Raw genomic sequence first — 24,226 nt, 5'->3', positions numbered from 1 at the left:
GCACAGCTGTGGGAAGTGAGGATAGCCCACATTTAGTATACTTGAGACTGCATTGCTACTGTTTACAAAAATATATCCTTCATTCAGTAGCACACACACACCATCCAGAGAATTAGACGTTTACAATGATCATTCTATGGTTCTGTGGTTTCATGCACACATACCCACATACCAGCACAGTATCAGGCCAAATTCAGATCACATTGTGTGTTGCTAAATGTGGTGTAAGAGTTCAATGTGTAGCACAGACTCAGTTCCCTTGGGCTGGTCTTGAGACAGTCATAAGACTCAATTACTACACAGAAACCAGAGCTGGATGGACAGAGGAAACAGCTGCATAACTGATAGTTCTACAGCAAACTGTACACTGGGTTAGATATAGAGGACAATGTTCCAGTCACGTAATGTAGTCCAACAGATCTTTACGCAACATAATTTTATTATAATAATTTGGTGGCTGCTTATATTTGTCATGTACAAGTGTGTATTATACACATGTGGTTATTGGAAATGTGTTTTTTTTGCATATCCTTCTCTTCCTGAGAAACCCTCGGAGAGTGGGGTCACGGCCAGGGTCTGCCATTATCAGTGGAGCCCATGGAGCAGTTACGTTTAAGTGCCTTGCTCATGGGCACATCGCCAAATGTTTCACCTTATCGGTTGGGGGATTTGCCCACTATCATTAGTAATATCTATGTTGGTCACCAGCCCACTATTTCTCAGGCTTGGGCACACCCAGTTACTGTAAACTGTGCACATGGCATCTGAATAACGTTATCCACATAAACCATTCCTCACTCATCTATACTGCCCTCGTGTGTTGTCACTGGGTAGTACACTTGCAATAGAAACCATAATAAAGGCCTACAATATATGCCAAGTTCAAATCACATTTTATTTGCCACATGCGCCGAATACAACAGGTGCAGACTTTACCATGAAATGCTTACTTATGAGCCCTTTCCTAAAAATGTAGAATTAAAAAGTAAAAACAAATGTGCCGAATTAAAAAGGAAATCGTTGCCAACATACACATCATAGGCCATCATCCAGCCTACATATCAGTCAGTCAGACTTAGCGGTAAGGATCCTTACTAAATCATATTAAGTAGGTGGACTTGAGTAGGGAGAAAATTGTATTTATTTTCCATGGAAAAAATCCTTCTCTTAGCCCCTGTACCTTCCTGTATGAAACTAACTCAATTCAATGGGCTTTATTGGCATGGGAAACATATGTTAACATTGCCAAAGCAAGTGAAGTAGAAAATATACAAAAGTGAAATAAACAATAAAAATGAACAGTAAACATTACACTCACTCACTCACTCTATATGTGTCATAGACTAACGTTACTACGGCCGCTGCCAAGGGGTCTAGGCCTCTGCGTCACAGTTGGTAGTGTGCCTGCTCCATGATTGCACACTGGCTGACTCGCTAGCTTCGTGGTCTGTTTATACCAAAGTCCCATTGGAATCCTCGGCTGCGGTTGAAGCTAACTACATCACATCTCTTGCTGTTTCCCCTTTATCATCATACTATCACATTGGCATCTCACGAGGAAGTGTTCCCTGTTTGCAGATTTGGTTACAATTGACCTATGGCTTGTTTGGATAATAACGTCAGGCATGTTTTGCACCTCTTTGCATCATTCGGTTTATGCGACTTTATCTTTTTTCAATGAATGAGCAGGAACCAATCCTGATATAATGAGTTGACGCATTGCTGATATCAACCACGCCTATATTTTAACCACGCTGGACGTTTTTTCTAATTATATGTGAAGGACTAACTTGCTCTGATTGGTTTATTCTGGAATATTATTTGGGTATTCGGCGCGCAATTGGTTAGATTGTTGATAAGAAGGTGTGTCAGCAAAAAAAAAAAAAATGAACCAACCCCCTTATGTTTTTTAATTTACGTCACCACAATTTTCTGTTGCTACTTGGAGGATTGTAAACATATGTTTTATTGCTAGCTACACAGAAAGCAGACAGCCAAAACGTGAGAGAGAATTTTTGTATTCTGCCTGTATCATACAATTGCTTTGTTTCTCAGTTCTGTGTAATAACTGAACATATATCAGCTGTTTAGTGGTCTGAATTGTTTGCCAACGGTACTGAAGCTAGCTAGCTGTCATAATCATCAACACAAGAGACAGTAAGAAGACAATATAGCAATCGTTACTGCAAAGCTGACATAATGGCATCGTTGGCTGCACACGAGCCGAGTTTAAGCCCAAATTCGATACCAGTCCTCGCAGACGCTCTGATGCCCGCGAGCATTTTCGCTCCGGATGGAGGAGGTTGTGGAGATCATGACGCCGGGGAAGAGTGCTTCGAGGACGGCGACCTCTTCAACGGCGAGGCCGGGGATCTCGGCATTGACTTCACTAACAAGGTAGTTAGCTAGGCCGCGCTAGTCGGGGCTGTTTTTATCATCTTCAAATTGGCGTTTATTATGCCTAAACGTGCTGTCATTCTGGCTGCTGTATTGCAAGCTAAGTTAGCTAGTTAGAGGAACGATTGTACTATATACTAATCAATCTAGCTGAATGCCCAGCTTGCTTAAAATGTTATGCAGAATTGCATATCTAAAAGTTCAGAACTATATTTTGTGGCAAAAGTTTGTGGTTTTAAATGTCCTACTGATTCTGTCATCTTACACTTCGGTTGAGCTAACGTAGGCTAATGCAATTAGCATGTTGTAAGTAACAAGAAAATTGAAAAAAAGGTGCGGATCCTTAAGAGGCTTTAGCTAGCCTACCAGATCAGATGTGGTTTGAATGGGCCTTGGAGGTGTTATGGCTGATGTAACTGCTGGCTAGAGAGAGGACACTCCAGCAGCAGTGTGACTCACAAACCACAGCCATGACTTTCTCTTTCTCTGGTTGATGAGTCCCAGTACATACTGTGCCACCACTTGGCCTGATGAAACACAGGGCAATAGGGAAATGGTGTGTGTGTGTCAGAAGGAAGTGTTTCTGACAAATGGGTCAGGCTCAACTTACAGTGCTGAACAATGATCAGTGTGTTGTTGACTGACAGGAAACTCATCTCCCTGCATCTTTGGCCCCCATCCATATCAAGATCAGTATCAACAGAGAGAAATACACTAGAATAACTCTGGTGTCAGACCTGAGAAAGATGCAATACTTCTAGGACTTTTTGGTGTCAATACTACAAAACAAATAGGCTAGGTGTGTGTGTGTATTTTTTATTTAACCTTTATTTAACTAGGCAAATCAGTTAAGGGACGGGGGTTGGGATAAAAAATACATTAAATATAGGACAAAACACAGACAACACTACATAAAGAGAGACCTAAGACAACAACACCGCATGCTAGCAACACAACATAACAACAACATGGTAGTAGCACAAAATATGGTTAAAACATTATTGGGCACAGACAACAGCACAAAGGGCAAGAAGGTAGAGACAACAATACATCGCACAAGCAGGCACAACTGTCAGTAAGAGTGTCCATGATTGAGTCTTTGAATGAAGAGATTGAGATTAAACTGTCCAGTTTGAGTGTTTGTTGCAGCTCGTTCAAGTCTCTAGCTGCAGCAAACTGAAAAGAGGAGCGACCCAGGGATGTGTTTACTTTGGGTACCTTTAACAGAATGTGACTGGCAGAACGAGTGTTGTATGTGGAGGATGAAGGCTGCAGTAGGTATCTCAGATAGGGGGGAGTGAGGCCTAAGAGGGTTTTATAAATAAGCGTCAACCAGTGGGTCTTGCAACGGGTATACAGAGATGACCAGTTTACAGAGGAGTATAGAGTGCAGTGATGTCTTATAAGGAGCATTGGTGGCAAATCTGATGGACGAATGGTGAAGCACATCTAGCCGCTCAAGAGCACCCTTACCTGACGATCTATAAATTATGTCTCCGTAATTTATCATGGGAAGGATGGTCATCTGAATCAGGGTTAGTTTGGCAGCTGGGGTGAAAGAGGAGCGATTATGATAGAGGAAACCAAGTCTAGATTTAACTTTAGCCTGCAGCTTTGAGTAATAATGACATTGAGTCATTATTATGAAACCACTGTGATGATTTACAAATCTGCCATCAATGTATGTCTCGAAAAAGCCAAATAAGTTTTCTTCTGATGCAACACACGGTAACAGAAAGCTGTCAGGCAAGTTCACCTGCTTTTGATTGGGCGATTTCTTTTTCCGTGGCTGGGTGCTCTGGGTGGGTAGAGATTTCAGTTTAGGACCAATGGAATGGTCTTAAATGTGCAAACCCCGCCCACCGGGGCCCCGAGTGATGCAAAACAAACTCACTCACTGTTTGGATTAATCTATTTTCACATAAATAGTGGAGCATTCACAACTCTACATGGTCTTTATCAGGCTTCCCTAAGCTGAGAACATTGTATAGAGATTGATTTGGAATGAAAGCATGCTTGTAAGGTAAATCTACAGCCAAATCTGAGTACCCAGATAGTCAAATGTTTTTAGACGAGATGTATAATCTATTTTTCACAAAAATGGTGTAGCATTCACACCTCTACCCAGATTGAGGACAATACAAGACGAATAACCCTATAGCTTTTGATAAGGTACAATTAGGCCTATATCAAAGGAAATATGTGTAGGCTTTCCACCATGGCCATGTTATAGGATACCCAGGCCTACATCAACCAAGCAGGAATCTAGATTGTATACATTTTCTGTCTCTCTCCTCCCCTCCCTCGTCAGTTGGCCCTGGTCAGCCCAAATGGAGAGCAGTATGACTCATTACTACGACAACTCCGGGAGAGGATGGACGAGGGTTGTGGGGAGACCATCTACGTTGTTGGGATGGGCTCAGGTAAGTTGGACTCACTCACTCACTCACTCACTTGAGGCTATACAGTATGCACTAATTTGCTCCTACATTCACTAACTCACAGAATCACTCACTCACTGTAGCGAGCGACATTTTACACCTATAAACCTCAACCCCTCACCCCTCATCCCTCTCTATCAGATGGAGGTGACTATGGTCTGGATGAGGGAGACATGGAGGCGTCTGTAGCCACAGTTCAGTCCCTGTGTGAGCAGACAGAGTCAGAGCTGATCCTGCTGAGGGAGCGTATCGAAGTTGGGGGGCAGGTACGCGACTACCTCATCCGTCGACGTGTGGGTGATCAAGACTTCCTGGAGGTCAGGTGAGTTGGGGGAAGGTCAGGGGTCAAAGGCTGACTTGATCAACAATTAGACGTGTTTTGACATTAGACCAGGGCTGACGAGGACAAGCATGTCTCTCAAATGCAATTTAAATTCAAAAAAGCTTTAGGGGATGTTGACATAAAGGGGGAAAATCCAGTGTTGTCAAAGCAACACACGAGCAGTACTCTGTTTTCATCCCTCTTCTCTTCATCTTGATCTGATCTTGTCTCCCAAATGTCAAACCTCTCCTCTCCTCCCCCCCTCTCTCTTTCGCCCTCTCTCTCTTTCTCCCCTTCTCCCCCTCTCTCAGGGTAGCGGTGGTGGGTAACGTGGATGCAGGTAAGAGCACCCTGCTGGGGGTGTTGACCCACGGGGAACTGGACAACGGCAGGGGGTTCGCCCGCCAGAAACTCTTCAGACACAAACACGAAATGGAGAGTGGCAGGACCAGCAGTGTGGGGAATGACATCCTGGGCTTCGACCAGAAGGGACAGGTGAGGGAGATGACATAGGAGGGGCGTATAGGTGACTTAGTGGTGACTTAAGGGTGATGGAGATTACACTGGGATAACATTGACATGAGACTTGAGAGATGACAATGTAAGGCCTGCTTCATTGATCATTTTGTTGATGAATTGGTTTTATAGATGGAGACATGAAGTTGTTGTTGTGTGTAACCCCTCTCTATCTCTGTCCCTGTATCCTAGGTGGTGAATAAGCCAGACAGCCATGGTGGCAGTCTAGACTGGACTAAGATCTGTGAGAGGTCCTCTAAGGTCATCACCTTCATAGACCTAGCTGGACATGAGAAGTATCTCAAGACCACGGTGTTTGGAATGACTGGACACCTGCCTGACTTCTGCATGCTCATGGTGAGTGAGGGGGTAGTGTGTGGGCTTTGGTGCTTTTTCTGACTTTACTATCCATCAACAGCACCACTGATGAATCTTTCACCATTTTCTTTTGCTCTCTCTACCCTCCCCCTTCGCTCTCTCTACCCTCCCCCTTCGCTCTCTCTACCCTCCCCCTTCGCTCTCTCTACCCTCCCCCTTCGCTCTCTCTACCCTCCCCCTCGCTCTCTCTACCCCCTCACTCTCTCTACCCCCCCTCACTCTCTTTACCCCCTCTCCCTGTCCATCTCTCCCGTCCTCTCTGTAGGTGGGCAGTAATGCAGGTATCGTAGGGATGACTAAGGAGCATCTAGGTCTGGCCCTGGCCCTCAATGTGCCTGTGTTCGTAGTGGTCACCAAGATAGACATGTGTCCTGCCAACATCCTACAAGGTCAGTTCCTTTCTTTCTCTTTCTGGGTGCATCTCGAGTCTAAATCTGCTTCCTTTCCTGGACTCCTTCCCCACATCTGCACTGATATGAAATAATTATACAGGTGAAACCATATTCCCTCTACCACACCATACTGCTTTCTCTTAGATTTAGTGATGAGATAAGAGCCCCCCCCCTTTTGTTACAATATTGACAGTCATCACAAAACCTGACTTTACTGGTTATGTTATTGTAACAGAGACGTTGAAGCTGCTCCAGAGGTTACTAAAGTCCCCAGGCTGCAGAAAGATCCCTGTTCTGGTCCAAAACAAAGATGACGTCATCGTCACAGCCTCCAACTTCAGCTCTGAGAGGTAACGTTAAGGTTCACACTTTGTAGTCACAATCACACACTCTTTATAAACTGGATTTTGCTTCAATTATAGGGGAACATAATTCAGTGTGTGTGTGTGTTTTGTGTGTGTAGGATGTGTCCAATCTTCCAGATCTCCAATGTGACAGGAGAGAACATGGACCTGCTGAAGATGTTCCTCAACCTGTTGTCTTCTAAAACCTCCTTCAGAGAAGACGAACCTGCAGAGTTCCAGATAGATGACACCTACTCAGTACCGGTTAGTCACACACACAAAGCAGCTGCTACACATGCATATTGATGCCACACACACACACACACACACACACACACACACACACACACACACACACACACCTCTCTAACCATGTTTACCTTCTCTGTCAGGGTGTAGGCACAGTTGTTTCAGGGACTACTTTACGTGGATTGATACGTCTGAATGACACAATGCTGTTAGGCCCAGACCTACTGGGCAGTTTCCTCCCCATTGCAGTCAAATCTATCCACAGGAAGAGGATGCCAGTCAAGGAGGTGAGAGGTGGACAGACTGCCTCCTTCGCCCTCAAAAAGGTATGTTTTCTCTTTAGTGTCCCCTGCTGGAGTTGTTTGGTATTACAACACTTTTCTGATGCATTGATAGATAAATGTTTTGTTGAACTGAATGTTTTTTGCAGTGAATAGGAATCAACACCTCAAGTCTCTCCCCCCTCTCTCCCCTACCTCTCTCCCCCTCCCCTACCTCTCTCCCCCTACCTTCCCTCTCCCTCTCTCTCCCTCCCGCTCCCTCTCCTCCCGCTCCGCTCCCTCTCTCCCCCTCCCGCTCCCTCTCTCCCGCTCCCTCTCTCCCCCTCCCGCTCCCTCTCTCCCCCACCACGTTCTCTCTCTACCTCATCCCTCCCTGTCTCCCTCCTTAGATCAAGCGTTCGTCCATAAGGAAAGGCATGGTGATGGTGTCCCCCAGGTTAAACCCACAGGCATCATGGGAGTTTATGGCTGAGATTCTGGTTCTGCACCACCCAACTACGATATCACCCCGCTACCAGGCCATGGGTGAGAAACACACACACACACACACACACACACACACACACACACACACACACACACACACACACACACGCAGCTGTCTCATGTCTGACTATATGTCTCTCCTCTCGTCATTCCTCTTTCTCCCCCTCCGCAGTGCACTGTGGCAGCATCAGGCAGACAGCCACTATCCTGACCATGAACAGAGACTGTCTACGAACAGGGGACAAGGCATCGGTCCATTTCCGCTTCATCAAGACCCCCGAGTACCTCCACACAGACCAGAGACTGGTGTTCAGAGAGGGACGCACCAAGGCTGTGGGCACCATCACCAAGGTCAGGGGTTAGAAAGGGTTTATGAATGGTTGGAAAGGGTTTATGAAGGATCATGCTCATGAAGACCCCAGAGTTCCTCCACATAGACCAGAGAGTAGACTGGTGTTCAGAGGGACACACCAAGGCTGTGGGTAACATCACCAAGGTCAGGACTTAAAGGTTTATAAATGGTTCTGAATGGTTTATGAAAGGTCATAAAGACACCAGAGTACTTCCCTTATGCCTTACTCTTATTGGTGGGTGTTTACAGCTGCTGCAGTCAACCAATAATCTGCCGTCAAACTTCAAACCCCCGCAAATCAAAATGCAGTCTACTAAAAAGGCCCCGTACCGCAGAGAGGAAGGAGCCACGCCAGCCAATGAGGACGAAGCGAGCACAGCCCGACCAGACAGTCCGCACCAATCACAACAACCGGTGAGAGAGAGGAGGAAGTGAAGGAACGATGTGAACGGACTGAAAGGATGGATGGAGCGACTGATGAAGGGAGTGGAGGAGATGGTTAGATGGCGGGTCGAATCGTGAAAGTAATAGTTTCAGGGCAGTTGAATAGGTGTAAGTGTTTAACTTGTGTGTGTGGTGCGTAGGCTTGCCTCTTCACTTGCCTTACTGCTTCTAGAATGTTCTCTTCTGTAGCTGTGTCTGTCTGATCTGCCTAACACCTCTCCTTTCCTACTATTCTTCTCCTCTTCATGTTCACACACCCTACTGTTTCCTTCCTTTTCATTGCTATTCTCATTTACTGGTTACTCCACCTGCCACCCTGTCTTTCCTCTCACCCCGTTTCATTCTCTGCATTCTTTTCAATTCCACGTTAATTTGCTCTTCATCCTCTTTGTGCATTACAATGTTACTACATCCTTGATTTGCCCTCCATTCCTCCTCTTTCTCCTCTCTGTGTTGGTGCTTTGCTTGCTTCCTCAGACAGAGGGGGAGGATGACCCTCAGAGTAATGAGGGAAACAAAGAGAGCAAGGTAAACAGAAACAAACAGAGCAAGATAAACAATGGGAACCAGGCAGGTAAACAAAGAATTAGGTCAAATGAGTCATGTAACAATTGAGGTGTGGGAAATGAGTCTTGTCCAGTAACTTCTGTAAATATCCTGAAACAATGCATGCCTCAACTGCTGTGAACCAATCATGAATCTTCTAGAGATGTGTACACGACCTGTAGTTCAGTTTGATAACGTCAGTCTCAGCTGGGTGTGATTTTGAATGGTAACCTCATTGTTAAGCCAGTTGTTTCTATGTTCTCCATCTGTCTGATTGTGATCTGTTCTCTACAGACAAAGTCAGGAGGAGGGAGCAGGAGACGAGGAGGACAGAGACATAAAGGCAAATCAAACCAGAGCAGCTCCACCACAGCAGCCCTGTCATCAGCAGGCACAGGAGGTTCCTAAACTACACCCCTCCCAGCCCCCAAACTACAGTACTTCCTCCATCCACCTGTTTCAGCAGACTACTATCCCCCCCCTTCCCAAAACTACTCCACCACTAACCCCCGTCGAAAAAAATGGGGTCGTAAATGGCCCTGTCCCCACCTCTCTCCCTCTATACCACCCTGCTATCTATCGCCTTATCAAGTGTCTTTATCACTTACACCGGAGAAAGTCTTAAGAGGGACTAGGTGAAAAGCAGCTCCCGAAGGGGAGACACACAGCTCTGCGCTTGTAGATGGTTACCTCTGCCTCCTCATCTTAACTCCGATTAGTTTAGAAAGCATCCTTATATTTACAGTATATGAACCTGATATGCCTTCTTTCATTGGGTCTATGGTGAGAATCACTGTAATACTGTGTATAGTTAATCATGGGTCCAAAGTCACAACATGAGCAGCTATTCCCTTACAGTAGAGTAACCCAGCACTATAGCTCATTGTTTCTCTGTTTAGCAGGCATACTAGGTTCTCTCATTTCCTATTTACCACTAGAATCCCCCAATATGACATAGTGAAGCATGTTTTCTATTTAATTTTATACTAAAATGTGAAGATTAATGAAAGGAAGTAAGGTCACAACTGACATAGTGAATGGTACATTTAGTGGGCCTTCATTATGAGTGTAATATTGTAGATAAGATGTTTTATTGGCCATTTATGGCCATCAGTGAAACCAAAAGGAAACCCAGGGTTTGTCTGACTCACACACTTGTCCTTTCTCATTTGGGAAAAAGTCCATGGCCCGGAAACCGATAAGCGGTTGAGTGTTTGTAGGCGAAATGGAATAATATCCTCCGCTCATCGATAGCCACCTTTCATGGAGGCCAGTGACGTGTATCCTCTTCTCTGAAGAGTCTACAACTATACTACACCCCCTGTGAATCAGCTGTTGTTTTCTGACATGTACACATAGATCATGTCTAGCACAACTAAATGCATTTATCACTGATTTTGGGATCACACCTGTAAATGTCATTTGCCTGAGCAGAGGAGTCATTTCAAACAAGCGCATTGATCCATGTTCCCTCTCATCATTTTTCAGGAGGCGAGAGGAGTTGAAGACCACTTGTCCTGCCTAAAATAAATGATTCCATTTACACTGAAAATAAGGTTTAAGAATATAATGTACACTTGATTAGCAACTGCTTAAACTACACATTGATTGTAATAATAGTTGCAGTACTGTTTGGACCATCACTGTTTGCTTCTGACATTCACCAATAAAAACAGGCTTTATTGATCTCTGATTGGTCAACTGTGGTGTGTACATTAAATTAATTTATATTTAAACAGTGAAAACTATAGGGGTTAAGGTTGTGTATAGTTTCAGTGAGGTTAGATATTCTGAGTCTGAACTGATACCATTTGTCTCTGTGCACTATGAAAGAAGTCTATAGGTATGGTAGCATTGTTGAGGAGAAGGAATACAAGTTATTGGGTTAGTTTACCACCATATTCTGATGGTTACACCGCCTTTCATTTAATATCAGAGCACAACAGAGAGATTGGTTTATTTTCTTATGTATATATAGTGTAATATTACTGCAAGGTGATGTGTGAAAGTTGTGGCTTTTCTTCAGTAATTACACACCAAGATGCAAGTTGATGGCGGGTGGACACACCCATTGTAATATGAAGACTGAACTGAAAAATTTACATTTCATAAAACTTCATTTTTGGACACAGTTCTTCCTAGTCAGCACAAAGTGACTACTACAGATACACTGTTTAGTAGCCCACACTTTACAAGGGACAAACCTGGTTTGAGAGTCATTTGGGTGCCATGTTGGCACCAAACATTTGGAGACAATAGTGGACGGAATGCAGAGTAGAATGGGATTGTTGGGTGCCAACACAGATCGACAGGGTGGTTGCGGAGTACGAAACACTTCTCAATCAGCACATCCTACTACAGTACTGGTAGCAGGACACACTTGTGAACACAGGTGCTACTAGGACATCAGATCAGTGCACACTGTAGCAAAACGTTTCACAACGAAAAACATTTTGCAACAAAAAACTAGTTTATGGGACAAATTCAGGTACATTCCTCCCCGTTTGGTTCTTAGTGATACACCCCAGTCCTTGAGTCTGAGGAAATACTTCATATGGCACAGTAGAGGTGACTACTCTGTACCTAAGGAATGCTACAATCAGCACTTTCTGTATGTTCCTAGTCTTCTGCATCAGAAACACTGGTGTGGACAACATACACAGTAGCTTCACCCAAGAACTAAGAGCCATGGTGACAGCCAGGACTATCAACCTTGATTACATGATAATTGCTTCCTCAAAAGACCTCTGATTGGTTAGCAAGCTCAGAGGGTAAATGTAATTAGTTGATAAAGTCTTCAGGTGTCTCAAATGATACCCTGGCCACGTTAAGTTGCCAAATATTGCAGATAGAAATGCCATGAATAGAGCTGATGTTATTCCTTATTTCTATCTGAACATTCCAAAACGTTGCGTCGTGCTGAACACGCCCCCTATAGTGTACTATCCTCAGTAGAAAGGCTTCGGATGCAGTTTAGTTGAGACGAGGAGGGGAAACCACGATGCATATCAATGTGTTTATAGAATGATGATCAAATGTCTGAACAATACAATACTTCCTAGTGAGAGGTAGTGATGGAAACAGTAGTGGGTTCTGACATAGCAGTCAATATGAAAGACACAGAAAGATCACTCTGGTAGACACACAGCATGTGTTGGGCAGGGGAGTTTTTTGCAGGCTTTGGGTGTGTGTGTCTAGCCATCGATGTCCCAGCTGAAGAGATGATGCTTCACCAACATGTCTTGGACTCCTTCCTTCAGTGGCCTCTGATCTTTCTCCTGGAGGGAGGGGAGGGGTGAAAGAAAGAAAGGCTGTTTGTTTAAAGGGAGTGTATAAGGAACAGCAGTTTCTGGGTGCAGTTTAAAATGTCCACAATGGAGGTCAAAGGGTCATTGGGTGAGGTGTGCACATTGGGATGGTTTTCACCAATGTTCACTATTCTACTATCACTAGCCACCACCAGCTACGTTCTCCAACAACTGAACCAGGAACAGCTTGTTGTTTAGATAACTCTAGTTTTCTATTCTAGTCCCTAAACCCATAGTTGAGTAACTAAACCAAATACATTAACCAGAGATCAGAGTTTACCTATGGATCCCAACTAAAGAGGTAATGGTCAACCAACATATCTGCAACCCCTTCTTTGAGAATGGCTGAATTCTGCAAGACCACACACAGGTATGAGTTCACAGGGTGGGTGTGTGTTTTACATTACATTACATACATACGTAACCGATGTGAAATGGCTAGTTAGTTAGCGGTGGTGCGCGCTAATAGCGTTTCAATCAGTGACGTCACTCGCTCTGAGACCTGAAGTGGTTGTTCCCCTCGCGTTGCAAGGGCTGCGGCTTTTGTGGCGCGATGGGTAACGACGCTTCGTGGGTGTCAGTTGTTGATGTGTGCAAGGGTCCCTGGTTCGAGCCCAGGTTGGGGCGAAGAGAGGGACGGAATCTACACTGTTACACATACATGCATGCATACATACATACATACATACATACATACCTCTTTCTTGGCAGGCAGCTCGCAGTCCTGAGAGAGACTGAAGGCAAACTTTGAGAGAACCCTAAGGAAACATCACCTTTTTAAAACCACACCACCATCCTTTTCACACATACACCATTATATATCCATTTCACTTCATCCTGGCCTCTAAGTCTTTCAAAAATAATCTAGCTGTTAATACGTTTGAATCGCGTGATTTAATCTTGTAATATTCTGCTGCCACTGTCTTGTGTGCATCGCTCTCTCATTCATTCTCACTTGTGATCTCACAGTTTCACTCAAATCTCTCATTTGTTTTATTTCTTAATCATTCGCTCCAATCTCTTTTCATTCTCTCTTAATCTCTCTCGTGGACATCTGTCTCCATTTCTTACCTGAGCTCACACTTGATCTGGACCCATCCTGGGCTGCGTAGGAAGGACCAGGGCTGGTACCACTTCTCTACTGCAGGCATACTGGAACACAACACCTCCAACCACAGGTGTAACACCTGCTCACTGTGGGGTGAGAGAGATGTGGTTAGGGAGTGTTCACTGATAAGAGGGACAGCCAGGATCTCTGAGTGAGAGAATCTGTGTGACTCACTTGAGGCCCACGCAGAGGAGCGAGCGGAACTTGACGTCCATCTGAGCGTGTGCAGAGTCGTGGCTCATATTTACAGACTGCACCGCCTGAAAGAGACAGACGGAGGGCGCTGAAGCATCACTGAAACAAATGCTTATGAACAAAACACTCATCTGTAGCCTAAGGCCTAAGTTTCTAACAGTCGACCTTTACAGCCCATCGGCCCCTACCACTTCCTCATTCCCCCTTTGAAAGCACCTGAAATGCAGATACTAAGTATTATAATTTTTGAAATGGTACATTTTACCCCCTTTATCTCCCCAATTTCATGATATCCAATTGGTAGTTACAGTCTTATCCCATCGCTGCAACTCCCGTACTCGGGAGAGTTGAAGCTCGAGAGCAATGCGTACTCTGAAACACGACCCTGCCAAGCCACACGGCGTGTTGACACACTGCTCTCTTAACTCGGAAGCCAGCCGCACCAATGTGTCGGAGGAAATACCGTACACCTGGCGACTGAAGTCAGTGTGCATACGCCTGGCCCAGGACATCCCGGCCAGCCAAACCCTCCCCTAACCTAGACGACGCTGGGTCAATTGTGCGCAGCCTCATGGGTCTCCCAGAGGTTTGTCAGTGAATTATTGTATAGTCAGTCTAGCCCGGGATTGAACCCGGGTCTGGAGTGACACCTCTAGCACTCAGGAGGCCCAGATACTGTAAATTCAATAGAGAACTAGGTTCCATATTACACAGTTCTTTCAGATCTTGGAGATGGAATGAGGAAGTCTTTAGTGGCAGGAAGTCTTTAGTGGCAGGGTGTGAGGAAGTAAACAGGCTTGTTATAGGATAACATTTACAAGAGGACTCACTCTGTAGAGCAGCTCCTCTGGTGTGAGAACCTTGCCATCCTCGTCTAATCTGGGGGGAGGGGGGAGAGAGAACTGATGGACTGCACCACACAAATAAAGACAACCGTGTAGGAATCATAGCTGTTCATATGGTACAGAGGTCTGTGTGTGTCTAAGTTACCTGTACGTCTTACACAGCACCAGTCTGGAGTAGACTGAGTTAAAGTCCCTCTCCACCTCTCTACTGGCTGCCTGAGGAGAAAACAGACCAAAGAACAGTCAGGTATAGCACCGACAGACAGACACTGTACCCAACCCTCTGTTTCCTACCTCCTCTATGAAGAGCCAGGGGTGGCAGGGTCCTCCTAGTATGGAGGGTTTCTTCAAACCGTGTTGGAAGATGGCCTTCAGGGCAGGACACAACGTCCCTCTGACCAGGTCTGTCACCGCCTCAGTCACCGAGTCATCACCCGCCAGAGAGTACTGGGGACAGCAGACCAGTTAATACTGACAGTAGTGGGGACAGCAGACCAGTTAATACTGACAGTAGTGGGGACAGCAGACCAGTTGATACTGACAGTAGTGGGGACAGCAGACCAGTTGATACTGACAGTAGTGGGGACAGCAGACCAGTTGATACTGACAGTAGTGGGGACAGCAGAGCAGTTAATACTGACAGTACTGGGGACAGCAGACCAGTTGATACTGACAGTAGTGGGGACAGCAGACCAGTTAATACTGACAACACCATACTGACAAACCCATAGTCTGGATATATCCACTAAAAGAGCACTGACAAATTTAAAATCTGTTTTTACTAGACTGACTATACAATAATTCACTGACAAACCTCTTTGCTCCGCTCATCGAGGATTTCTACGAACTTGGCTGGAAACCAACCTTGAGTAAGAGAACAGATCATGAGATGGATGGTTCCCCAGAGTGTTAGGAAAACATGGACTACAACATTCTACAGGACGTGCGGAGGGGAGATTGGGACAGACATTCTACAGGACGTGCGGAGGGGAGATTGGGACAGACATTCTACAGGACGTGCGGAGGGGAGATTGGGACAGACATTCTACAGGACGTGTGGATGGGAGATTGGGATAGAGATGGACATTCTACAGGACGTGTGGAGGGGAGATTGGGATAGAGATGGACATTCAACAGGACGCGTGGAGGGGAGATTGGGACAGAGATGGACATTCTACAGGACGTGTGGAGGGGAGATTGGGATAGAGATGGACATTCAACAGGACGGGATAGAGATGGGGTGTTTACACTCACCTCTCAGCCCGTTGAGCTCTCCCACCCAACAGTGCTCATCTTTCTGGGAAAAAATCTTTTAAAAAAGACAAAAACAGAGGGATGAGATGGAGGAGTGAGAGTTAGTCACTTATGTAAAACGTTTTTTTTTTTGTTCTTACACGCACGTTCACACAAATTTTTCACGCTGTGTTTGCAAAAACAAAGTCAGTGTGCTGCTAACAGTATAGCTTTCCCACTGTCCCTGTCCCATACCGGGCTCTAACTAGTGATACTCTACTCGCAAACACACGTGACCAACTTCCTTGACAACGTACCAACGGATTGAGCTATACAAATACACGGCAACATTTAAAGAAAGCTGTGGAGTGAAACTACAGCACTTAACTCCATTACATGTATGTGTTCTGTCCACTCACTGTGATGATATCGTTCTTCCTGAAGCCCAGTTCGTCGTCGTCATGGCGCTCAAAGTCCAGCAGGGCTTTGGCCCGTCTCCGTCGGTTACGAGACACAACCAGGAAGTTCTCGTGGTCTCTCTGGTGGCTCTCCATGGAGTAGTCTGGAGTCAGGTCCTGAGAGGAGGAGGGACAGAGGGAGGGAGAAAGATGAAGAGAAGGCGAGAGGGACATAGATTAATCTAATTAGCTCAGAATGTGCTAGTGACTTGTGCATCAAACATGTCAATCAGAATGACTCTACTACATCCTAACTAACTGTGTCGCAGTGTGAAGCACCATTGATTCAGTGATTTGATTTAATGACCGAGTGACTCATTGTTGGGTAACATGACTCACAGTGCTGCTGTGTCAGGGGAAGAATTCAATTATATGACTCATGCCACGATTACACCAGGCACTGCCTAAAGCCATCAAACTACTGGAGATCAGTCAAGGGAAAGGGGGATAACCTAGTCAGTTGTACAACAATGCATTCAACTGAAATGTGTCTCTGAATCAGAGAGGGGCAGAGGGCTGCCTTAAACTGACATCCATGTCTTCGGCACCCAGCATGGGGGAGGACAAGAGATGCATACATTCAGTGACTTAACGGCCAGCGACTATGAGCTCAAAGACCAGAAAGTCCCAGATTTCTGCAAATAAGCAGCAAGGCGACCACAAGATAACCAATTGAAGGAGGGACTTCCTCGCTAGCTGTGTCACCATGCCAGATAGGCTAAGGTGACATTGTGCATGGTGTTTAGGGAGCTTCTCTCTTAAACGCGGGGTCAATGAAACTGAGTCGATTCAGTAAGCTGATTCAGTAGTGAGACTCACGGTGCTGGTGTGTTGGGAGTCCAGACAATTATACGATTCAGTAATCTTATTCACTAGTGAGACTCACAGTGCTGGTGTGTTGGGGGTCCAGACAGCTATATGATTCAGTAATCTGATTCAGTAGTGAGACTCACAGTGCTGGTGTGTTGGGGGTCCAGACAGCTATATGATTCAGTAATCTGATTCAGTAGTGAGACTCACAGTGCTGGTGTGTCGGGGGTCCAGACAGTGGAAGTGTTCAGCGGTGCGGGTGATGGCCTCTCGGAGCGCTGCTACCAGCTCTGTCTGCTTGATGTTCTTAGACTTGAGAGCCTCCGCCTCGTCCTCACCCCACAACAGAGAGCTCAGAGTGGACTTCCTACGTACCAACTGTCTCCTCACAACCTATAGACACACTCTGGTTAGACAAGCCATCACACACACACACACACACACTGTTACTATCAGACCACTCACTTTATTGAGGTTGTTGTTGAGTGTGTGGGAGTTGTTGGTGTTGAGCTGGGCTTGCTCATTGAGGATGTAGGCCAGGTGTTTGTTCCTCTGGGTCTCCAGCGTGTCCTGGGACAGCGCCCCCGCCAGCCTCATGGCCTCCCCCAGTACTGCAGCCCCGTCACCCAGCTGGCTGGGCAGATCGGACAGCGTGTTGAAGATGGACGCAGAGTTCTCAGAGGACACCAGCTCCTCCTCCTGTAGGGGAGAGAGGAGAAGGTCAACCTCCTGTAGGGGGGAGAGGAGAGGGTTAAACAGGGGAATGACCAATCCCAAATCCCCAAGACACTTGTAGGCCTCTAGATCTGAAAGGGTTGGATAGATGTAAGAAAAAAAGGTGGAGTTATTACCGTATGATTTTCAATAGCAATCCAATCCTTTCTGATCTACACAGGTCTAGGGAGTAGGGGTTGGTTTAAAATCAAACCAGCAACCAGCCAGCCAATCAACCAGCCAGCCAATGAGAAACAACTATCCCACCTTGATCTTGAGCATGCCCAGTGTGACCTGGAAGAGGACCACAGAGCCCTGGTAGAACAGCAGGTCCCAGATCCTCAGCAGGATGCGGATGTCCACCACACTGGCAAACGATGTCAGGAACCAGTGCAGCGTGATCAGAGACAACTCTGGGGGAGGGGAGGAGACGAAGTGAAATGTTAGGACACACAGGCAGGTTGGTCTCCTACACTACACCTGGCATTCTTAGCAATGTTTGTGGCCTCTAAACACCAGACTTTAAAAGCCTTGTTATTGCAGTTTCCCTGTAGGTCCCCTAGATCGCTATGTACATGTTTACATTAACATTTTAGTCATTTAGCAGACACTTTTATCCAGAGTGACTTACACTAGTGCATTCAATCTTAATTTAGCTGGGTGAGACAACCACATTTCAGAGTCACAGTTCCTTTTTCCTCAATAAAGTAGTTACCAGCAAAGTAGGAAAAGACAAGTGAGAGTGTTAAAGTGTAAAGAACCCCCCATCTCTCTCACCGATGTCGTGCTCCTGCAGAAGCCTGTCCAGGCTTGGTAGGTACTGGACTATGAGCTGTCTGAGGACCCTCTGGTCTGTCTGGACCCCCAGCAGGGTGGAGGAGAAGTAGGAGGGTGGCAGCAGGTCCTCGATCAGGGCACACATCATCCACAGCACGTCCTCCTCCTCCAGGAACAGCAGCAGACATGACACCACCTGGGGATGGGGAGAGGGTGGAGAAAAGGAACAGAATAGATCTTTATTGTCCCCGTTGGGCAATTCGGTTGCAGCAAAAATACAGTCTGGGCTGATACAAATTACAGTAGAGGCATTACAAACTCCCTAGATTAAAGAGTTAATCAAGAACACAAGATCAAAGTTATATTTAAAATACTATTTAAAACGTGCAGGTGGTGAGAGAGTGAGAAGTTCTTAACCTTTTCTGAAAGGGACCTGGATCATATGCCAGGTCTTTGCCAGCCAGAGGAAAGTGTATAGACCGTAACAACACAATAGAGTACAGTGAAGGTCCTCCTCACCATGCCTGTGCCCTGGCAGTAGCCAATGTCTGGGTAGAGCCATGCAAGGCCCCGCAGTACCCGCCTCAGCCTGGGAACACCCACACTCTGCAGGCTGCAGAAACACGCGTTGGAGGGCATGGTCCTCAACAGGTCCTTCTCTATCTGAGAGAGGGGATGGACGGAGAGGGAAGAGAGGGGGTGGAGAGAGAGAGGGGAAGGGATGGACAGAGAGGGAAGAGAGGGGGTGGAGAGAGAGGGGAAGAGGGGAGACAAAGAGAGGGGGGGAAATATTGTTTTTCAACCAATGTGTTGTAAGAGTTTACAGATTTATTAGCATCTATAAATTAATAATCAAGCATTAATAAATCCCCTTGTAAATCACTTATATTTTTTAAACAGGTTAACAATGTTTGATCCTCCATCACAGATTTTCATCAAGGGAGACAAACATCTTACATCATCAGTACCATTCCACCCCTCCACCTGGAGTCATCTGGATGTACAGTACCTCAGCATCCAGTACCTGTTTGGCAGCAGTGGTCTCGTCATTGGTGCTGTTCTTAACGATCTCTTTGTAGGAGATCTCTGTAGTCCTCTTCTTCTGCAGAGCTCCAGACAGACGCATCCACAACTAGCACGACCAGAGAGAGGGGGCAGTGAGACAACAGACATCTCTGAATCAGGTTATATACCGTAGTAGGAGTTGGCCCTTTGACCACTTTACCTCCCATTACTGGTCTGTGGTTTCATTCTGCCTTTTCCCTTTGTTAAAACCTCTACTGCTGTGTTTTCCCCCCTCTAGGCCCCCTCACCTGTGGTCTCATGCTGTGTGGTATGCCACCCAGCACCAGGGAGCGGAGGCGTTCAGAGCGGGGCAGGACGGGGGAGATGAGGTCCCAGGTCAGGTCTCCTACGGTGTGGTTGTGGGTGAACTCCAGGTGGGCCTGCCAGCGTAGCCTCTGCTGGGGGTCCTCTCTCTGGGGCTCTGGCCTCGGCTCTACGCCATCTGGAGGAGGGGGAGAGGGGAAGATGGTGTTCAACTTCAGTTATCGTTGTTCAGTGTTAAACCCCTGCATTCCTGTTACTTTGGCACTCAGTCTGCTTCCCCTGTTTAATTGGTTTCTCCTCCTCCTCCACCAAGGTCTGCTTCCCCTGTTTGAATGGTTTCTCCTCCTCCTCCACCAAGGTCTGCTTCCCCTGTTTGAATGGTTTCTCCTCCTCCTCCACCAAGGTCTGCTTCCCCTGTTTGAATGGTTTCTCCTCCTCCTCCACCAAGGTCTGCTTCCCCTGTTTGAATGGTTTCTCCTCCTCCTCCACCAAGGTCTGCTTCCCCTGTTTGAATGGTTTCTCCTCCTCCACCAAGGTCTGCTTCCACTGTTTGAATGGTTTCTCCTCCTCCACCAAGGTCTGCTTCCACTGTTTGAATGGTTTCTCCTCCTCCACCAAGGTCTGCTTCCCCTGTTTGAATGGTTTCTCCTCCTCCACCAAGGTCTGCTTCCCCTGTTTGAATGGTTTCTCCTCCTCCACCAAATGTCTGCTTCCACTGTCCTCCCCTGTTTTAATGGTTTCTCCCCCTCCAAAGATCTCCTTCCACTGTCCTCCTGAATTGATCACAGGGCATTGAATTGATCGGTCACACGTTGCATACTGTAACTGTACAGCTATGGCTGAAAAAAATCTGAAAGACGATGGCCAGAGCTTACCCATGATGTCGCGTAACGATTTTAGTCATTAAGTCAGTTTTAGTCAATGTATAGAATATTTGGGCTTGAAATGACAAATCCGAAGTGCCCCTTTGTGCAAATTTGTGTGAATGCGGTGTCTTTTCCTATGATATATGACATACACATTATTTTCAGCCTAAATTACACTTCAGGGCTGGGTTTTATTTGAGTGTTACCACCAACCAGCATGCCATTGTTTATTCATCAGAAACAGGTGCAGTATTATTCATTTTCATGATCATGAGATAAGTCATTGTGTTGCCCATCATTTCACTTCCCGTGAGAACCATGAGCACAGGCTGACTTGGCTTTGTTGTACCGCAGCCGAAGCCTGCCAGTAGCCTACCTCCCAAAGGTTGCAGTGTCCATTACAATGTAGAAAAACACATCAGCTTTCTTTCAATAGTAATCCATATTACCGGAGCGTCATATTTTTTCTAACAATTTCAATGGCGGATTCGTGGACGCAATTTAGGGAAGATGCCACAACTATGGAGATAAAAATAGACGGCGAAGTCAAAGATAGGCCAGTGGTTTCCATCTGTGGAGTAGTTTTCCCTAAATCAATGCTTATGACTTGCCGTGACCCAGATTGAATTAGTGTTGAACAACAAGGAAGAACTGAACTGTCTTTTGATCCAGGGAAAAGAAAGAGAGAGGGCTGAGCGCAACCCACCACGGTAGTCAACTCTTAATCTACTGAATGACTGCTAACATATTGCTGGGTGAGTCTAGACCGATATCATTTAAAAGAACCAAATCAGGTTAAAATGTATGCATGCAATGAGTGATACATATCTGTGATGTAGAAGGTTAGAGTCCTTTGTTTGCTTTCTTAAAAGGTTAGAGTCCTTTGTTAAAGGTTTGAGGCCTCTGTTTTTGTTAAAGCACTATCAGTTAAATAAGCAACAATTGATTAAGGGTGTGAAACCTTGTTGCATAGAAGTGAGTTGCTAGTTAAGAAGCAATTGTTACACGTGTGGTTAATGTAAGCCTTGTGAGCATTCAACAAGCTTTTGAAGTGAACACAAGTTTTATGGGTAACCAGGACCTACAGAAACAATTTGTGTTCTATAGATATGTTTGAATCCTCAAGGGGTTATACAAACACACACATTTTGGGGTTAAATAAATACATAAACGTATAGATATATATTATACAACTTTTGAAGTTAATGTAATGTCATTGTTAAGTGAGAAAACCACTGGAGAAGGGGGGAGAACAGCTCCTCCGGATGTGAGCATGAAAAATATTTTAACTTCACTGTCTAGTGATATGAAGAACCATTTCAAAGTAGAGATGTGTAGGCAAGAGAAATAAATATTCCGTCATTGTTGACAAAGATGGAATATGGAATCTGTCTGATATACAAAAATCTTGGGGAAAAATACAGAGAATGACTAACTCGTTGACAAAAACACAATGGTCTAACGGTATTAAATAAGAAATAAGAATAAGGGATGAGAAATTGTCTTGATAAGCATGATTAGACATTGCAGAGAGATTACTTTACAAGCATCTCGCTACACCCGCAATAAAATCTGCGAAACATGTGTATGTGACCAATAAAATTGATTTGATTTAAAGATAGTTTGAGGGCTCTTGGTGAACAGATAAAAACCTTAAAAGAAGGAATTCAACAATTACAGGCAAGGGTCGTAAAAGCAGACTTGGCCCCCTCCTGTGGACCCTTTGTTCCCTCAATCTACCCTCAGGCTGAGTTGCGCAAGGATGATCAGGTTTCAAGCATCTGGTCAGCATTGGCTGGCTTTGAGTCAACAGATACTGACAGCGGTGACGAACGATGTCTTAACGTCATCGGGGTAGGGGGCAGTATTTTGACGTCCGGATGAAAAGCGTGCCCGTAGTAAACTGCCTGCTACTCAGGCCAAGAAGGTAGGATATGCATATTTTTTGTAGATTTGGATATAAAACACTCTGAAGTTTCTAAAACTGTTTGAATGAGTATAACAGAACTCATATGGCAGGCAAAAACCTGAGAAAAAAATCCAACCAGGAAGTGTGGAAATCTTGAGGTTTGTAGTTTTTCAAGTGATTGGCTATCTAATACACAGTGTCTGTGGGGTTATTTTGCACTTCCTAAGGCTTCCACTAGATGTCAACAGTCTTTAGAAAGTTGTTTCATGCTTCTACTGTGAATGGGGAGAGAACAAGTACATATGGAATCAGATGACTGAGAAAGTGACATGAGCTCAATCTCGCTCGCTCCCGTGAGAGTTAGGTGTGTTCCATTTCATTTCTGAAGACAAAAGGAATCATCCGGTTGGAATATTATGGAAAATTTATGATAAAAACATCCTAAATATTGATTCTATACATCGTTTGACATGTTTCTACGAACTGTAATATACAGTGGGGGGAAAAAGTATTTGATACCCTACTGATTTTGTACATTTGCCCACTGACAAAGAAAGGATCAGTCTATAATATTAATGGTAGGTTTATTTGAGAGACAGAAATAACAACAAAAGTATCCAGAAAAACACATGTCAAAAAATGTTATAAATTGATTTGTATTTTAAGGAGGGAAATAAGTATTTGACCCCCTCTCAATCAGAAAGATTTCTGGCTCCCAGGTGTCTTTTATACAGGTAACGAGCTGAGATTAGGAGCACACTCTTAAAGGGAGTGCTCCTAACCGCAGCTTGTTACCTGTATAAAAGACACCTGTCCACAGAAGCAATCAATCAATCAGATTCCAAACTCTCCACCATGGCCAAGACCAAAGAGCTCTCCAAGGATGTCAGGGACAAGATTGTAGACCTACACAAGGCTGGAATGGGCTACAAGATGATCGCCAAGCACCTTGGTGAGAAGACGACAACATTGGGTGCGATTATTCACAAATGGAAGAAACACAAAAGAACTGTCAATATCCCTCGGCCTGGGACTCCATGCAAGATCTCACCTCGTGGAGTTGCAATGATCATGAGAACGGTGAGGAATCAGCCCAGAACTACACGGGAGGATCTTGTCAATGATTTCAAGGCAGCTGGGACCATAGTCACCAAGAAAACAATTGGTAACACACTACGACGTGAAGGACTGAAATCCTGCAGCGCCCGCAAGGTCCCCCTGCTCAAGAATACATATACATGCCCGTCTGAAGTTTGCCAATGAACATCTGAATGACTCAGAGGACAACTGGTGAAAGTGTTGTGGTCAGATGAGACGTTCATATTTATATCCAAAAACAGCATTTTACATTGGTGCGTGATGTTCAGAAAATGTATTCCCACCAAAACGTCCGGTGAATGTGCACATCAATTTACAAAAATACTCATCATAAACGTTGACAAAATATATAACAATTATAGATAGACTACCCCTGGATGCAACCGCTGTGTCAGATTTTAAAAATAGCTTTACGGAGAAAGCACATT

At 45.3% G+C, this 24,226-nt stretch overlaps 2 protein-coding genes across 9 annotated transcripts in view; one reads left to right on the top strand and one right to left on the bottom strand.

The window, feature by feature from the left end:
* The first annotated feature begins 1,527 nt into the window (after window positions 1-1,527).
* gtpb1 (GTP-binding protein 1) lies at window positions 1,528-10,841 on the top strand. Of its 4 annotated transcripts, none has more exons than XM_045714310.1 (14): window positions 1,528-2,397; window positions 4,709-4,820; window positions 4,980-5,160; window positions 5,472-5,655; window positions 5,869-6,033; window positions 6,320-6,443; window positions 6,682-6,796; window positions 6,910-7,054; window positions 7,183-7,365; window positions 7,710-7,845; window positions 7,979-8,157; window positions 8,408-8,572; window positions 9,443-9,491; window positions 10,637-10,841. In XM_045714310.1, exons 1-14 carry the CDS (start codon window positions 2,200-2,202, stop codon window positions 10,651-10,653), a joined length of 1,953 nt encoding a protein of 650 aa, XP_045570266.1. In that variant the 5' UTR covers window positions 1,528-2,199; the 3' UTR covers window positions 10,654-10,841.
* A 351-nt stretch (window positions 10,842-11,192) lies between these two features.
* The window catches only part of LOC106592858 (small G protein signaling modulator 3), a 44,936-nt gene continuing 31,902 nt past the window's right edge, over window positions 11,193-24,226 (bottom strand). For 2 of the 5 annotated variants that reach the window (XM_045715474.1, XM_045715475.1), the window contains exons 5-21: window positions 19,910-20,103; window positions 19,606-19,728; window positions 19,116-19,259; window positions 18,597-18,792; window positions 18,087-18,232; window positions 17,571-17,834; window positions 17,316-17,498; window positions 16,257-16,412; window positions 15,859-15,913; window positions 15,419-15,468; window positions 14,899-15,051; window positions 14,750-14,820; window positions 14,590-14,638; window positions 13,739-13,824; window positions 13,528-13,650; window positions 13,154-13,214; window positions 11,193-12,426 (exon numbers count right to left, since the gene is read on the bottom strand). In XM_045715474.1, the coding sequence (XP_045571430.1) occupies window positions 12,343-12,426; window positions 13,154-13,214; window positions 13,528-13,650; window positions 13,739-13,824; window positions 14,590-14,638; window positions 14,750-14,820; window positions 14,899-15,051; window positions 15,419-15,468; window positions 15,859-15,913; window positions 16,257-16,412; window positions 17,316-17,498; window positions 17,571-17,834; window positions 18,087-18,232; window positions 18,597-18,792; window positions 19,116-19,259; window positions 19,606-19,728; window positions 19,910-20,103 (2,138 nt within the window). In that variant the 3' untranslated portion in view covers window positions 11,193-12,342. The remainder of the gene's footprint in view (window positions 12,427-13,153; window positions 13,215-13,527; window positions 13,651-13,738; window positions 13,825-14,589; window positions 14,639-14,749; window positions 14,821-14,898; window positions 15,052-15,418; window positions 15,469-15,858; window positions 15,914-16,256; window positions 16,413-17,315; window positions 17,499-17,570; window positions 17,835-18,086; window positions 18,233-18,596; window positions 18,793-19,115; window positions 19,260-19,605; window positions 19,729-19,909; window positions 20,104-24,226) is intronic. The other 3 variants (XM_045715476.1, XM_045715477.1, XM_045715478.1) reach the window with 3 other exon arrangements.

This window comes from Salmo salar, chromosome ssa03 (genome assembly GCF_905237065.1).
Source record: "Salmo salar chromosome ssa03, Ssal_v3.1, whole genome shotgun sequence".
NCBI classification, from domain to species: Eukaryota; Metazoa; Chordata; class Actinopteri; order Salmoniformes; family Salmonidae; genus Salmo; species Salmo salar.
Note: the sequence above shows the minus strand (reverse complement) of the source record. Positions and strands in the feature narration are given on the sequence as shown.

Coding starts and splice junctions, on each gene's coding strand:
- gtpb1 (XM_045714309.1), top strand. CDS start 2,200: ATGGCATCGTTGGCTGCACACGAGCCGAGTTTAAGCCCAAATTCGATA. Junction 7,366..7,709: donor CCTCCTTCGCCCTCAAAAAG/GTATGTTTTCTC, acceptor CTCCCTCCTTAG/ATCAAGCGTTCGTCCATAAG. Junction 8,573..9,442: donor CGCACCAATCACAACAACCG/GTGAGAGAGAGG, acceptor TGTTCTCTACAG/ACAAAGTCAGGAGGAGGGAG.